The following is a 17,638-nucleotide window of genomic DNA, read 5'->3' as shown; positions in this document are numbered from 1 at the left end:
GAGGAGTACAGATTGTCGGTGGTGAACGGGCAAACCGACGCGTTGCCGTCCACGGACTGCGGCCATTAGGAGGTAGACGCGCAAAAGCCGTGCGTAAAAGCGCGCTGTTTACTTGAGTTGCAGTACTGGAGGATAAATGGACGTTTTTGAAAAACACAACCCCTTTTTTATTCTACTTCTATCAAGTGACGTTTCGAGATGTTGCATCCTTAAACGTTCGTGCCAAATTGTCTTTTGCAAACCATGCGTCCGCTGCAAGCCGCCGTGCTTTTGAACGCTTCTGTCTACATTTCTGAATTTCTGAGTGGTTTTATTCCGTGTTAACGTGTGCGTTGAAGCAGACCTGGATGTACAGAGTATCGAATCTAATATTGGGCTTAAGCTGCAAAGCCATTTTTATTTTTAGCAATAGTTTTCCACGTTTACTCTTGTTTGAAGGAAATACTGTTGCATTAAAACTTACAAGTTGTTTATACATATAATTATCATAATAAAAATATATGATATAATACCAGTATTGTGACCCTGGATCACAAAACCAGCAATAAGAGTCTACATCATCTGAAAACTGAATAAATAAGCTTTCCAATGATGGAAATGAAAAATATGGTTTGTTATGAAAGAATAATATTTGGAAATCTGGAATCTAAATATAAAGAAAATTGCCTTTAAAGTTCTTAGCAATGCATATTTACTTATTTAAAAAAATAAGTTTCAATATATTTATGGTAGGAAATTTACAAAATATCTTCATGGAACATGATCTTTACTTAATATCCTAATGGTTTTTGGCATAAAAGAAAAAATTATAATTTTGACCCATGCAATGTATTTTTGGCTATTGCTATAAATATACCACCTTAAGTTTTGTGGTCCAGGGTCATAAATATTATTGCATTGAAAAATAATAAGCTAGAAAAAAGTATATATATATATATATATACATATATGCATCTTAATAATGCATAAAGATACCACAAATATATTTAATAAATATATTAGAGAAATATATTAAAAATAAAGGTGCTTCATTATGCCATAGAAGAACCTTTTTTGTCTAAATAGTTCCTTAAAGAACCTGTAACATCCAAAGAACCTTTCTGTTTCTCAAAATGTTCCTTGTGGTGAAAGCAGGTTCTTCAGATTATAAAAAGATAAAGATATGGTTCTTCAAAGAACCCTTTGACTGAATGGTTCTTTGTGGAACTAAAAATGGTTCTTCTATGGCATTGCTGTGAAGAACCTTTTAAAAGCACCTTTATTTTTAAGAGTGTAGTTAATCTATAGAAATCTCTCTCTCTCTCTCTATATATATAATACTAAGATTTATTTATATATGTTTCAGCTACGAACCCCATCAACCCCAGGTTTTGTTGCATTAAAAAAATCTTTAATGCTCATACTGTAAATGCAATTTTTAAAGCAGCAAGTTGAAATTGCTACATTATTCATAGCTGGTTTCCGACCTTCTTTATGTTGTTTGAATCTATTGCCTGGAAATTCTGAAATAATTAAAATGTATTGCTCATTTGAAGTGTAATAAAGCTGTGTGGATGACCTCAACCATGTGAAGGTGGTGGTCCGAAAGGAAATGAATGTAAACAGTGTTACTATGTTGTCCATTTGAAGGGCATAATAAAGTCCTGTCTTATCATAGCAATGTTTGTTTTCCTCACAAACACAATTACAAAGTTAACTTTTACTGTTATTCCATCTAATTAACATTTAACAGCAGGTCTGTGGTTTAAGGAGTAAATCTACCTCAACAGCTTTACTTCAGTTTATTATCTCAACGCAGACACATAAAGCCGTGCAAACAATAACACGACAACAGGGGAATTTATGGGCTTTATGATCCAAAGACGGTTTGGTTCACAAAACAACAGAGTTGCTTTCAGTTCGTGCTTTTTATAGGTTCTAATACATTGTTTAAACATGTTTTTACTCAGAAGGAGGAGCGGTGGGCATTTGGTGATCCACGTGTACACACATTTATTGTTTTTAAACAAGAAGTTGAGCGAAGTCGTCATTTAACAATTGATTTCTGAGAAATGTTATTCATTACACTATCTGTGTAAAATGATATTCTCTCTATAAACACAAGAGGGCACTGCCATCACAATTTTAAAAACAAAACCCATAATCTGAAAACTTCACTACAAAACAGTTTGAAAGTTTAAACCAAATTTAAACCAAACTAATCAACCTTTAGGTACAATAAAAAAAAAAAAAAACACGAACATCTGGTGACTTCGAAAACAATCCCACGGTTGTTAGTTAATGATTAAAATAGTTTGGCAGGTGGTTTATCAGTTAAATATGGTCATGCTTGCGTAGTTATTTCATTTTTCGCTGTTTTAGGAAGATTTAGAGGCTGCAATACCCATAGTTTTCACCTGGAATGTCATTCTGCTACTGATTTATTGCAGCTCTGAAGTCAGAAATGTCACCATCCTTGCAAAACCATCGTCGTTAATTTGTCCGTCACACGCCACGCCAGCTTTACTCAGCAGCTCATCCACTGTAACACAAACATTAACAACATTATTATTTCATTAAATTCATTCATTAACAATACAATGAGGAATAAGGCAAAAACAAAGGCATTTCTATGCTGATGGACTGCAGATGTTTCTAACATGCTGCATTTGACATCAAAAGTTGGAATTTGCAACTTTGAGATTTTGGGCTATTGTTCTTCCACAACATGTCTTATTTCAGACAAGCATAAAGAAAACATCTACAAAACACATTTAAATGTTTAGTGTATTGCACTTAAGCTATTTGTGTCTGTAGACTTCGATTACAATGTCTATTTTTAAAGGCGTTTTTTTTTTCTTTCTCCACTTCAGCAGCACTTACATACACCCAAATTTACAGTTTTATTCCTTTCTATATTTTGAAGGTTTTTACTGAAGGTTTTTTCCATGTATAATTCCCTTGATATTTACTTCTTTCTATATTTTCTGAAGGTTTTTATAGAAGGGTTTATTCCTATATTATTTGTCTACATTTTTATAGCACTTTATCCATTTAAAATGCTTACCTTTAGTCTGTTTCTCAAAATGAGTTTGTTTTCTCCACTTCAGCAGCACTTACTTTAACCAAAACGTACAGTTTTATTCCTTTCTATATTCTGAAGTTTTTTACAGAAGGGTTTGTTCATATATAATTGCTTGATATTTATTTTATAACACTTTATCTATTTGCGTCTGTAGATCTAGTAAAAAAAGCATTTTTTTTACGATAACTTTCTCAAAATGAGTTTGTTTCTCCATTTAAGCACCACTTACATACACCAAAACTTACAGCTTTATTCCTTTCTATATTGTGAAGGTTTTTACTGAAGGGTTTGTTCATATATAATTGCTTGATATTTATTTTATAACACTTTATCTATTTGCGTCTGTAGATTTAGTAAAAAAAAGCATTTTTTTTAAGATAACTTTCTCAAAATGAGTTTGTTTTTCCATTTAAGCACCTCTTACATACACCAAAACTTACAGTTTTATTCCTTTCTATATTCTGAAGTTTTTTACAGAAGGGTTTGTTCATATATAATTGCTTGATTTTTATTTTATTACACTTTATCTATTTGCATCTGTAGATTTAGTTAAAAATGCATTTTTTAAAAGATAACTTTCTCAAAATGAGTTTGTTTCTCCATTTAAGCAGCACTTACATACACCAAAACTTACAGCTTTATTCCTTTCTATATTCTGAAGGTTTTTACTGAAGGGTTTGTTCATATATAATCGCCTGATATTTATTTTATTACACTTTATCTATTTGCATCTGTAGGTTTCATTTACAATGCCTATTTTTATAGGCTGTTTTTTCAAAATGATTTTATTTCTTAACTTCAGCAGCACTTACATACGCCAATATTTACAGTTTTATTCCTTTCTATATTGTGAAGGCTTTTACTGAAGGGTTTCTCTATATATAATTGCCTGATATTTATTTTATTACATTTTATCTATTTGTGTCTGTGCCTATTTTTAAAGGCTGTTTTCTTAAAATTATTTTTTTCTCCACTTCAGCACCTCTTACATACACCAAAACTTACAGTTTTATTCCTTTCTATATTGTGAAGGTTTTTACTGAAGGGTTTCTCTATATATAATTGCCTGATATTTATTTTATTACACTTTATCTATTTGCGTCTGTAGGTTTAGTTAAAACTGCATATGTTTTAAGTAAATTTTCTCAAAATTAGTTATTTTCCACTTACAGAAGAACTTACATACACCAACATTTACAGTTTTATTGCTTTCTATATTCTGAAGGTTTTTATAGAAGGGTTTATTCATATATTATTTGTCTACATTTTTATAGCACTTTATCCATTTAAAATGCGTACCTTTAGTCTGTTTTCTCAAAATGAGTTTGTTTCTCCACGTCAGCAGCACTTACATTCACCAAATCTTACTGCTTTATTTCTTTACATTCTGAAGGTTTTTACTGAAGGGTTTGTTCATATATAATTGCCTGATGTTTATTTTATTATACTTTATCTATTTGTGTCTGTAGGTTTCATTAAAAAAATCATATTTTTAAAGGCAGTTTTTTAAATTAGTTTTTTTCTCCACTTCAGCAGCACTTACATACACCAAAATTTTACAGTTTTATTCCTTTCTATATTCTGAAGGTTTTTAAAGAAGGTTTGTTCATATATAATTCGCCTGATATTTATTTTATTACACTTTATCTATTTGCGTCTGTAGATTTAGTTAAAAACACATTTTTTAAAAAGGTAAATTTCTCAAAATGAGTTTGTTTCTCCACTTCAACAGCACTAAAATGTCTGAACGTTTTTATTGAGAGGCTTGTTCATATATCATTCGCATTGAATTATATATCATTTTATTTCTAAAAAGGTGGTGAATTTAATTTTTCTGTCTGTCGGCAGTATTTTCTAATTTATGGAAGGATAAAAAAAGATATTGAAAATTCCCACTACAAAAACATTTAACTCTAATATGTCAACAAAATAAAACAAGAATTTTCAACCTGGCTTCAACCAATATTCATATTTATTTTTTGGAAATGTATGCAAATTATAGCATATTGAATAAATATGGTGATATCTTTTAGTTTACCCTTTCATGAGTTCCTATTTCACATGACATTAAAAGACTTTTGAGACTTTGCTGATAGTCAAAAACCTTTGCAATGTTTGCAATTCTGTTTTGTTTACTTATAGATAACAGCTGTTGTTTTAAGTCAGAGACATAAAGTAGGAATATCCCACATCTGCCTTAGAATGCCACGCCGCGCAATGCATTGTGGGTAATGTAGTTCTACCTCTCCTGTGCACTTTGTCTGAATGAAATTTACCTTCCTGATCTGTGAGTTGCTCTCCAAAGCCTGTCAGTCTGGCCCTGAACTCAGACGCTGTGATAAAGCCTCGTTTCCTCGTGTCTATCAACCTCACGGCCTGCAGGATCTCGGTCCGCGGGTTCTCCTGCTGGATCTGCGTGTGCATCACGCTGAGAAACGTGGAGAAGTCCAACTCGCCGCTCTTATCTGGGACAGGCAGAGTGAAAGCGCTTTGCCAAAAAGCTTCAAAAACAGAAGTCGTTTGATCACGTCTGACAGGCTGAGAGTTATATTTATTGCGGAGGGTTTAAATATAGTACATTTCATCACATTTGTCAAGCAAGGCTTTATTTCATCAGCAGCACCACCTGTGATGTCAGTTCAAATGACACTTCCTTCAATTAAAAACATTGTGAATGTATAGCGTAGGACTTTCAGTGCTCTGTTTTTCTTCCAGAAGACTCTATAAACCATGTTTCTGCGTTCACTGACCTTATCTGGATGTCCCGGGGACTGAGGTTTGCGATTGTTATTGTTGAGTTTCATTCATGTACTCCTACAGATTTCAAGTTTATTTATCTTAATAGGCAAAATTTACACTGTTGACTTTACCTGGGGCTTGGAAGTTTAGGAGGACATATACTGTATGCGATAACCTAACATTGACGTGAGTCATTTGTTTGGATGTTCAACTACTTCCAGTATCTCAGTTTAATGTTCAGAGTCACTGAAGTTGAGCTGCGTCAAGAACTAAAGAACTAAGAACTCAAGAACTAAAAATCCCATTCATTTTCTCCACAGGGGAATTGATTTTTAATGATAATTAATTTTTTTTAATTTTTTAACTATTATAAATGCATTTTATATTTGCAGATTTAAATTTTAGTTTAATGTGCTTTTTAAATTGTTTTTTTCTTTTTAAATATTACTAATTAGTTTAGTTTATTTTTAATTCTGTTTTAGTTTTAGTTTAGTTTTTATTTCCAGTTAGTAATTTTAGTGGTTCTAACTTAAACTTATTTCCTGAAGAATTTATTTTTTCAATGATAACTTTAAATGTGCATTTTTTTTATAGGGCTTTTTACAATATTAATTGTTTCAAAGCAGCTGCACATTAATAAAACAGGAAAACGACAGTTTTAATGCTTCAAAACTCAACATTTATGAAACAAATTCAACTTCTATTATGCAGAAGCTTTATAGCAGTTATTTCCATATTATTTATATACTATTATAGTTATTAATATTTTAAATTAGCTTTTATTTTTATATTTTAAGAATTATTTAAATTTTAGCTTGATTCTTTTTTTTTTTTTTTTTTTTTTGTTCTTTTTAAATGTTACTAATCAGGTTTAGTTTATTTTTAATTACGTTTTAGTTTAGTTTTTATTTTTCAGTTATTATCCAGTAATTCCAGAGGAACTAAATTTCAATGATAACTTTAAAATGTACATTTTTATTGCCCTTATATAATATAATATAATATAATATAATATAATATAATATAATATAATATAATATAATATAATATAATATCTTATATAATATAATATGGATTGTTATTTAAGTTTAGTTTACTTTTAATTTTAGTTTTAGTTTAGTTTTTATTTCCAGTTAGTAATTTTAGGGCCTATTTTTAATAGTATTATTTTTAGTTAACAATAACACTGCTCTACAGAAGAAAAGTCATAATACAAACTCAGTTCATTGTCGATTTTGCAAAGTTCAATAATAAAACAAGTTCAATTCAGCTATAAGTGGAATATAACTTGTTTCATGATTACCTTTCTAACAATGACAGGTATTGAACTGCATTGAACTGAACTTTAAATCAAGACCTATTGTGAGCTATTAAGTTGTTAATCGATGGTATACAGTTCTGTTAACTTGTTTTTAATGTTAGAAAAGTTCGAGAAAAACTACATTACCCATGAATCTACAGAGAAATCTCCACCAATCAGAAAATCTTAACAAACAAATTGCCAAAAGATCCAAATGGAAATGTTGTAAATCTGTTTGTGCATACAGGCATATTTAGTTCTAAATATACAACATTGTTTCTATAAACATCTTTAAACTAATAGTTATATATCTATTGGTATTATTTTGATTATGTAATTTGCAATAAATGGGATTGTAGTTCATTCCATCATTAGAGCCATTACAGATTTTTTTTTCTAATTTTCATAATTTTTGCTTCAAATCAAAGTTTGTAATGTCGTGTTTCACCTCATCTTAGGTTAGTTTGGTTAATGGATTGTGACTCTTTAACAAAACTTCAGGTTGCTGAAAAAGTCGGCAGGAAAAGTTGAGTCTGGGGGCGGGGCTATCCATTTGACTGACAGATAAGGAGCAGAACAGGAGGTGTTCAGGAAAACAGTGTTCATTTCAACAGATATAGATACTATACCGATTTTATGGCTCAGCAAGTGTCTGTCAAGCTCTTGCAGAGTCGGACAGCGTCCCAGAGATCTCATGACCGTCAGCAGATCTTCCGCCTTCATTTTACCCCTGCGCTTCTGGTCGTACAGCGAAAAACACTCTTTATACTCTGAAAGAAGATGGAAACGTATTACTATGCACAGAAAGTAGTATGCAAACATCTGAAACACAACACCTTAATTTAACTTTGAAGTAAAACCACAACACATAAGTTTGAAATGCATCCAGATGACAGATAAAACATGCTTTTTGTTTGATAAGGATTGGATACAGTTTGGCAAAGAATCTCTTTAATCCCAAATGAAGGATTTGTTCTGGCATAAACTGAGACAACCTGTGTAAGAGGGAATCAAGATTACGGCATTATCAACGACAGCAGGTGGACAAATGAATGAAAGCCAGACGTACTGGAGCGTTTAAGATTTCCTTGCATTTCTTTAGTGTATATCTTTATGTTTACGATGTGAATCGAGCATCATTGTCTTGTTTTTTAATTCGCATATTTTGTACCCATCTGAGCCCCATGTTTTGTTCTTTCTCTGTGCTTCTGCATGAAAGGATCTGCCTGTGTTTATCCAAGAGTAATCTGTCAGTTCAAGTCCAGTGACCATCAACAAACTCCACTTTGTTTCATTGAAAGAATACAATCTATTGAATGAGCTTCAGTATCAGTGCAACATACAATTGTTGTATATATATAATAACTTCCAACATTTATATAATGTTTAACAGGGGTAAATAAATACAAATATAATTAAACTTTCATTCCTATATAGACTATATATTTAAATGCTCACAAACTAAACTAAAGGTCTAGTAGCCATTTTTTGACAGCTGTAATAAGTGGCTCAATCTCTACATGTTTTTGACTTGTGTTATCGACATAAACCTGAATTTATCTAACTAATCAGATAAAAACAATCACAGAGTGTCTGTATGAAATAGATTTAATAAACCTGCTTACCGTTGATTTGATCTTGACTCAAGAATTTCGCCTGCAATGACATAAGTATACACATTAAGTAAATGACATCTTTGTTTACATGGAAATAATATGGAAAGAACAGAGGCTAAACTAACCATATCCACACGCAAACCAGCTCTAAACTACAGTAAATCAGACATTGGGCTGAATACATTGTCAGCTGTTTGTAATGAGGCTAACTTTAATTCCTGAAGGCGGCGCTCGACGGCACAGAAAGCCGAATGAAATCAACATTTTAATTGTGTGCTAAAAACGTAGAATCGTTTGAAAGTATCACATAGAATGTATATTATCGAATTCAATCGCTTTATAAGGATTTTAAAAAACATTTCTGCAATTTTAATCACAAACTTGATGTGACTAACCAGATTTGCCGCTGAGAAAAGAAACGGGAGTCACGTGACAGCGGCGTCTACGTTGAGCCGCGGTTTTTATGCCTGAATGACACTGAGAAACTGTAATAAACACTGAATATTTAAAATATACAGTGAAAAGATACAATAGTAGTATTGTTAATATAGACCTTTTATGTCTGACCAAGTAGAGACGGTGATGAGCCTTGCCCATTTTACCAGTGACAGTATACATCATGTCAAAAGTATTCAGACACCAGATATAATTAGTACTATTTGTTTACTAGTGGATGCAGGACAGTATAGTTAATTTATACTTTAATTTAAGTGAGGATAGCAAAATAAAGGTAAACTGTGACATATTATACATACATTTTCTTCATAGCCTACAGTGGACTAGCAGTAAGTGATTTAAAAGAAAATTGGAATCAAAATTATTCAGACACTTTGACCTAAGCATGTTTTGCTTAAGTGTATTTCATTGCTAATGCCACTTTTTTTACACCACAAGCTATACGAAATTAAGCATTGCTTGGTAATTTGTCAAAAAAAAAAGTATTCATAGTTGTGTAATATTGCCATACTGACAGTTGTCTGAATTTTTGGTTGATTGTAATCCATTACATACCTTTCTCTCGAAGTTATCTGACATTATCAAGATGAATTTGTTCTGACACAGCTTAACTCTTGAGTTCTTGACACATTTTATTACCATTTTCTAAACTATAGTGAACAAACCGTGATAATGTGGGACATTTCGAAGGTAAAATCTTGAAAAAGAAATTATTTTCTTTAATTCATTATTATTTAATTCATTCTTAATTCATGTACATTATATTAATTAAAAAAATAAAAGATTTTGAGGGAAGACTTGAGGGATGAATAGGGTAAAATTATTAAATATCACTATATATCCCCAGTTGATTAATCACAGTTCAGTAAACGTTGTTCTGTATTACACATTTTCAGATATTTTTTTTTCTGAAAGCTTAATTAAATATGCAGTAATTAGCAAACATTTTTAGGTTTTTACGGTTTAGGAATAAAATGTATAAAATCAGGTGAAAGACATATAAACAAACCCCTTTATAAAAATTTCAGAATATAGATAGCAATAAAACTGCTAAGTTTGGTGTAAGTGCTCCAAACAATAGTCAAAAATACATTGCATGGGTCAAAAATATAGATTTTTTTTTTAGTGCCAAAAATCATTAGGATATTAAGATCATGTTCCATGAAGACATTTTGTAAATTTTCTACCGTAAATATATCAAAACAGAATTTTTGATTAGTAATATGCATAGCTAAGAACTTCATTTGGACAATTTTATAGGCGATTTTGTCAGTATTTTGATTTTTAAATAGTTGTATCTCGGACAAATCAACGAGAAGCTTATTTATTCAGCTTTCAGATTATGTATAAATCTCAATTTTTTTTTTTTTTTTAAATTGACCCTTATGAAAACTTCGAAAACTACAGACACAAATAGATAAAGTGTAATAACATAAAAAATAAGTGTTATGAAAGGAGCTCAAATCTTAAAACTGACTTGTGCATGAAAAAACAAAGTTTTTGGCGGTCTTGCCTTAAATTTTATACACTATAGAAAAATGTAAAACGCGTCTTTAGAAGGAAAAAAAAATGTAGGCCTAATTATTTTACACAAAAATGAAAAATCTTCACACAATGAGGTAGAACATACATGGTTCCTAAAATGAAGAAATGTATATCAAAAATTAAACAGAATAGAATAGAACATATTGCATGACGTGGGCTGGTACACTCTTAAAAATAAAGTTGCTTCACGATGCCATAGACGAACCTTTTTTGTCTAAATGGTTCCATAAAGAACCTTTAACATCTGAAGAAACTTTCTGTTTCACAAAAGGTTCTTTGTGGCAAAAGACGGTTCTTCAGATTATAAACAGGCAAGAAAGAGATGGTTCTTCAAAGAACCTTTGACTGAATGGTTCTTTGTGGAGCTAAAAATGGTTCTTCTATGGCATCCCTTAAAGAACCTTTTAAAGCACCTTTATTTTTTAAGAGTGTATAAATGGACTCTTTGCACAGTCATAACACAAAACACTCTGTGCACAACTTTTTTGCAGAAATTCGTAGCATGCATGCTGTGCATAAAGTCCATTTTTGAAGGTGCAACATGACAGAGTTTTTAAGTTGCAATGCAAGTCTTATGAAAAAAAAATAGTGGGTGATTTGGACTGTAGGTTCAGTCTGTGACCACCATGTGCTTGTCTCTGAGATGCAGTGTGTAAATGGCCCACGGCTCTGGTATATACATCACTCCAGGATATTTTCTCCTTAACACTTTGTCGTTCCACAAACAGGCGACCCAGATGGTCACTAACACGAGCGATAGCGAAAAACTGTAGAGCAGGAAGAGTCCGTTACCGTCGGGCAGAAAACCTTTGCGCTTCTGGTGCACAACTGTAGCCGTCATGGCAAAAAAAGTAAAAATAAACAGGATAAAAATTTGTCCTTCTGTCACAAGATACCTGTGGAGTAGACAACAGTTCATATATTTTAGATTGCATAAGCACCTTTATTTGGAGTAAGAAGTGTTTATTCCTTATTAAATGTGACTATTTATTGAACACGTGTGTGTTTTTATCATATTGCAGCAACAAGCCATGAGAGTCTGTGCAATACAGTGATTTTACCACAGTCACCCATGGTAAAAATACTAACACACTATCTCAAAAGGCGTATTGCTTTAAATAAATTGCTTTACTTAACGGCAAGACACTACAGGCAAACTGCAATTTTATTCCTTCTTATATTCTGAAGGTTTTTTAAATGTTCTAAAAAAATTTTTTTTTCTGGTTATGTTAAAGGAGCATACAGTTTAATCATTTTGAAAGCAAAATGGAAATGTTACTTTTGAATAAATAAATAAAAACAAGAAGAAACATTTTAAAAACAGGGTTCCAGGACTTTCAAGCACTAACTTTTTGATTTTCAAGGACTTTAATATGAAATCTCACTTATCAAACAATGTCTTATCATTCAAATTCTACAAAAGACAAACAGATAAATAAAAATATACTAATAAAAATGGCAAAAACAAAAAAGATTTGCGAACCCACTCCAAAGCACCAATCTAAATCAAATGATTCGCGATCCAGGCTCTGAACTTCCGATCTGAATCAAATGACTTGCAAACCCACTCCTTTTAGAGGCTTTTATATTTGCCAAAAATAGAGCTTTTTATATTAAAAACAAACAAGCAAGCCCTGCCCAGATTTAAAAAGTAACGCAAAACATAACACATCACTTTCCATAAAAAGTAATGTTATTAGTTACTTTTTTAGGCAGTAACTCAATATTGTAATGGATTACTTTTAAAAGTAACTTTCCCCAACACTGTTTATTATTGTAGTTTTGCATCATAATTTAAGTTGCATTTCACTATTTTTAATTTTGAAATGAATTAATGCATGTTCACATTTATTCTAGAACTAAAGTAACATCATACTCCTGATTTCACTCAACATGGAGACAGGAGAGCTTTCAGCCAATAAATAGGGAAAAAAAAAGAATCTGGCGTTACTTATTTGAAAAAGTAACTCGGATATTTTTCTTGTAAATCAAAAAGTAATGCATTATTTTAGTTGAAAATGTAATCTGACTACGTACTTGTAATGCATTAAAGGCCAGATATCTTTGAACTAACATTCGATTAACATTTGCCTGAAAGTTGTGAGAATGTTCTCTGTTGGCGATATCTATAAATGTTTCATCCTATTCACCTGTGGTGTCTTGCCTTAATCAATCATCAGAAATGCCCGTGTCAGATGGCACACTAATGTAAACACACCCTGGAAACAACGTTAACGTGTGACACTGGAGCTCACGGGGGTTTCCTCATTCCCGCGCCACAACACATGATATGGCCGCTGTTCTTTCTTTAAGGGCTGACCTTATAAATAATTCTGATCTGGGATGGAGAGCTGAGTTTTGTTGAGGTGAATCATGAAGAGCATCTGGCTCCCGATGGACGGGTCAAACACTAATGTAACGGGGATAAACTGACCAGTAGTAAAGGCCACTAGGACCTAGGAGAAGCCACGCGGAGGTGGGCATCGTCTTCTCTGCTTTGACTATAGTGAAACAGCCAGTGAAATACAGGAACAGGACGAGGAATAGAGGAATATACCTGTAAAAACATATGTGGAAAAGTGATTTTTAGACACCTTATGCTGAAATAAACCATTTTGTACAAGAGAATGAATTCAAATGGATTGATAAAATTATAAGCTGCACATTAAAGCTTAAACCCTCTTGTGACAAGGATGTTTCTAGGATTTTCAAATTAATTGGTAAGAAGTAAACCAGCACTGAAATGAAAGAGCTGATTGTGGGCAGAATATTTCTCAGCTTACCACATGCAATGACCCAGACTTTCATCATAATACTGCAGCAGCTCAAATGAGTCAATCTGTCAGAAAACACATTATACAATTTGCAAAAAAAAGAAAGAATGATTTATACAGTCAGGATACCTGAATATCATTTGCTCACCACAAATCTGAAACAACTGAACCTATTAAAATATATTTAAAATGTCATTATGTAACTAAATTAAATGACAACATTCTTGAAACTGCTCTTGAAACTGGTGTTGCCATTTGTGACCCTGGACCACAAAACCAGTCATAAGGTTAAATTTGACAAAACTGAGATGTATATATAATATGAAAGCTCAGTAAATAAGCTATTGATGTATGGTTTGTTAGGATTGGACAATATTTGGCCGAGATACATCTATTTGAAAATCTGGAATCTGAGGGTGCAAAAAAATCTAAATACTGAGAAAATCACCTTTAAAGTTGTCCAAATTAGGTTCTTAACAATGCATATTACTAATCAAAAATTACATTTTGATACATTTACAGTAGGAATTTTACAAAAAATCTTCATAGAACATGATCTTTACTTAATTTCCTAATGATTTTTGGCATAAAAGAAAAATCAATAATTTTGACCCATGCAATGTATTTTTGGTTGTTGCTACAAACATACCCCAGCGACTTAAGACTGGTTTTGTGCTCAATGGTCACATTTGAGAGACTCTTTGTGGTCTGTTTTACCAGAGTTTTTGGTATGAGGTTCTTCATAATAGGGTTTTCTCTGAGGCTCAGGTGCAGTTGGTATCCGCTGAGCAGGAGCCGGTGGTTGATGGACTCTCCCACCAGGTGTATGCTGGCGCCCATCACAAACGTGATGATGCACAGGTAGACGGCGGAGCGAGGCAATGTCTTCGGGCTTCGCTCTATGAGCTGGAACAGAACATTGCATGAGATCAAATATAGCAAAAACACCAAAGACGTAGAATTTAGTAGGGATGCTAGGGACCAATATCAAGTGACTACTAGAGCGGGTTCACAAATCTTTTGATTCAGATTGGAACTTTGGTGCCAGTTCACAAATCATTTAATTTACATTGGAATTTCGCATGTTGCAAATCATTTGATTTAGACCTGAAATTCAGAGTGCGGATCGCGGATAATTTGATTCAGATCGGAACTTCGCATGTTGCAAATCTTTTGATTCAGATTGGAACTTTGGTGCCAGTTCACAAATCATTTAATTTACATTGGAATTTCGCATGTTGCAAATCATTTGATTTAGACCGGAAATTCAAAGTACGGATCGCGGATAATTTGATTCAGATCGGAACTTCGCATGTTGCAAATCTTTTGATTCAGATTGGAACTTTGGTGCTGGTTCATGAATCATTTGATTCAGATCGGAACTTTGGTGCCAGTTCACAAATCATTTAATTTACAATGGAATTTCGCATGTTGCAAATCATTTGATTTAGACCGGAAATTCAGAGTGCGGATCGCGGATAATTTGATTCATATCGGAACTTCGCATGTTGCAAATCTTTTGATTCAGATCGGAACTTCGCATGTTGCAAATCTTTTGATTCAGATCGGAACTTTGGTGCCAGTTCACAAATCATTTAATTTACAATGGAATTTCGCATGTTGCAAATCATTTGATTTAGACCGGAACTTCAGAGCGCGGATCGCGAATAATTTGATTCAGATCGGAAACTTCGCATGTTGCAAATCTTTTGATTCAGATTGGAACTTTGGTGCTGGTTCATGAATCATTTGGTTCAGATCAGAAGTTTGCGTGACGCGAATCATTGGGTTAAGATCGGAACTTCAGTGCTGGTTCATGAATCATTTGATTCAGATTGGAAGTTTGCATGTTGTGAATCATTTTTGATTTAGTTCAGAACTTCGCGCGTCGCAAATTTTTTGGTTCAGATCAGAACTTTGCATGTTGTGAATCATTTGATTTAAATCGGAACTTCGGTGCCAGTTTATGAATCTTTTGGTTTAGATCAGAACTGTGCGTGTCGTGAATCATTTAATTCCCAAATTATTTCACATATTGAATGATTCGCGATGCATGATCCAAGTCCCCATCTGAAATGATGGTTTACAAATCATTATTTAGATCGGGATCACAAATTATTTGATTTAGATTAGGAATTCGGTGAGACGAATTCGCGAATTATTTGATTCAGATCGGGAATTTGGTGTGAATTTGCCAATTATTTAATTCAGATTAAGAATTATGGTTAATTTTCGTAAGTGATGTGTTGCCAGGTTAACAAACAAATAAATAAATGGAATGAATTCATGAATGTACACCAAAAGAGGCCACGTGGGATGAAAATAGAGAAGCATTTTTCTTTAGGATTAAATCGGATATTTAATCCTAATTAATTTCGGATAGTTTCCATATATACGTGTCTAGATCAGATTTAGAGACAGATTTTTAAGTATGAACTCAAATTGAAATATAGCTAGCAAGAACCACAAATTAAGTTATATTTTCCTATAATCTCTTAAAAGTAGTCAAACAATCATTTTTAAACAGAAAGAAATGTCACGTACAAAATAAGATTGGATAAACATTAAAAAAATCTGACATTGGCAAAACAAGTGAATCACATCTTTCTCAGAAGAGTGACAAAAACAGCAACTCACTTTAATGTAGGATTTATATAATAAATACATCCAGAAATTGTTTGTGTGAAATTTGGATTGACTTGTCATTTCCAGTGTGAAGTATAGCCGTGTCAAAAAACACAAATTGGATTAACCATACACTTTGCATATTGCATACTATTTGACTTACACACTGTAAAAATAGCAGATGCTCACAAACTGAGAAAGCATTTCTTGAACAGTTTATATCATAACAGATTTCTGGATGCATGCAGCACATTCCATCAATCATGCAAACCGCAGTTCTTCGAGACACAGAAAAATCTTCAATTCGTCCAAGAAGACAAAGCACTGCAGAGACGTCTGCCAGATATTTTCTCAGATGCAAAGGTCGGAGTTGTTCATTTCCAACAGGTTTGGGGCAATGCGTCATTTCACCGACATGTAGCGGTTCAGGTCATAAATATCACCTCCTTCTGAGCTTATTTTGCTGTGTGAGCTTTAATAAAACGTCTGAGCCTCACATCGACAAATATGACACTGACAAAGCGTCCAACCTACCGAAAGCAGTGCCAAAAACAACAGCCATCCATCCTGGAAGTGCAATGCATCTTGGTCCAGCACATTGCAATTTGCAAAGGGGTGGGGCTTGGTGAAGGGGTGGAGCCTATAAATTGGTGATCTGCTTCACAATAATGAACTCACCTTGAGCAGCAGGAAGGGTGTGGTGATGTTGTACAGCATGTGGAAATAGTCACAAGCACTGGGTTTGTTCAAAGAAAACCACTCTAAAGGACAAAAGATCTAGAAAAAAGCAAGAGGAAAAGGAAACTTTGGTGATTTTTAGATGCTTTATAGCTGAAATAAAACATATACCCCGGTTTAAGCCTAATCCTAGACTAAAATGCAAATCTGAGCTGTTTCAACTGACAGAAACTTGCACTGACTGATCTTAAAATATATCAGTGCCTTTGCTTTGTCTCAGGATGCACATCGGTAATGTTTTTTTCTAAGCAAGTTTATAAAAAGTTACTTAAATGTCCTAATTAAACCATGGCCTAATTCTGGCTTATTCTAAGCCCTGTCTGTGAAACCGGGCCTTTGTGCACAAGAGAAGTAACAACAACTACGATGTACACTATCAGTCAAAAGTTTTTGAACAGTGAGATTTTTAATGTTTTTTTAAAGAAGTCTCATCTGCTCACCAAGCCTGCATTTATTTCATTCAAAGTACAGCAAAAGCAGTAAAATTCTGAAATATTTTTACTATTTGAAATAACTGTTTTCTATTTGAATATATTTTTAAATGTAATTTATTTCTGTGATCAAAGCTACATTATACAAGTTGATAAAATGTAATAAATTAAGTTATTTAAGTTATTTAAGTTATATAAGTTAATTAAGTTAAACTAAGTTAAACTAAGTTAAACTAAGTTAAACTTAACATTTTTAGGTGTTACCAATTTAAGTATTTTTTTAAGTTGATCCAACTGTTCACTTTTTACAGTGTATAAGCAAATACAGGTGTAACTGCTTAATTAAAATA

The 17,638-nt window shown here is 32.8% G+C and overlaps 2 protein-coding genes across 3 annotated transcripts; both read right to left on the bottom strand.

Annotated features, from left to right (window-relative positions):
• Nucleotides 1-1,835: 1,835 nt before the first annotated feature.
• LOC141302045 (calmodulin-like protein 4) lies at nt 1,836-10,558 on the bottom strand. 2 transcript variants are annotated; one of them, XM_073832243.1, is made up of 5 exons: nt 8,845-10,558; nt 8,729-8,759; nt 7,733-7,873; nt 5,341-5,529; nt 1,836-2,521 (listed from the first exon to the last, which is right to left on the bottom strand). In XM_073832243.1, the coding sequence occupies exons 1-5, from the start codon at nt 8,845-8,847 to the stop codon at nt 2,421-2,423; spliced, it is 465 nt and encodes a 154-aa protein (XP_073688344.1). In that variant the 5' UTR covers nt 8,848-10,558; the 3' UTR covers nt 1,836-2,420. The 2 variants fall into 2 exon arrangements, with proteins under 2 accessions (XP_073688344.1, XP_073688343.1); XM_073832242.1 differs by having other exon boundaries at nt 8,729-10,558.
• Nucleotides 10,559-10,574: 16 nt separating this feature from the next.
• Nucleotides 10,575-16,907, bottom strand: LOC141302044 (ceroid-lipofuscinosis neuronal protein 6 homolog). The gene is made up of 5 exons (XM_073832241.1): nt 16,798-16,907; nt 14,212-14,400; nt 13,504-13,559; nt 13,155-13,277; nt 10,575-11,616 (listed from the first exon to the last, which is right to left on the bottom strand). Exons 1-5 carry the CDS (start codon nt 16,834-16,836, stop codon nt 11,331-11,333), a joined length of 693 nt encoding a protein of 230 aa, XP_073688342.1. The 5' UTR covers nt 16,837-16,907; the 3' UTR covers nt 10,575-11,330.
• Between the last annotated feature and the right edge of the window lie 731 nt (nt 16,908-17,638).

The sequence above is a fragment of the Garra rufa genome, chromosome 25 (assembly GCF_049309525.1).
Source record: "Garra rufa chromosome 25, GarRuf1.0, whole genome shotgun sequence".
NCBI lineage: Eukaryota > Metazoa > Chordata > Actinopteri > Cypriniformes > Cyprinidae > Garra > Garra rufa.
Note: the sequence above shows the minus strand (reverse complement) of the source record. Positions and strands in the feature narration are given on the sequence as shown.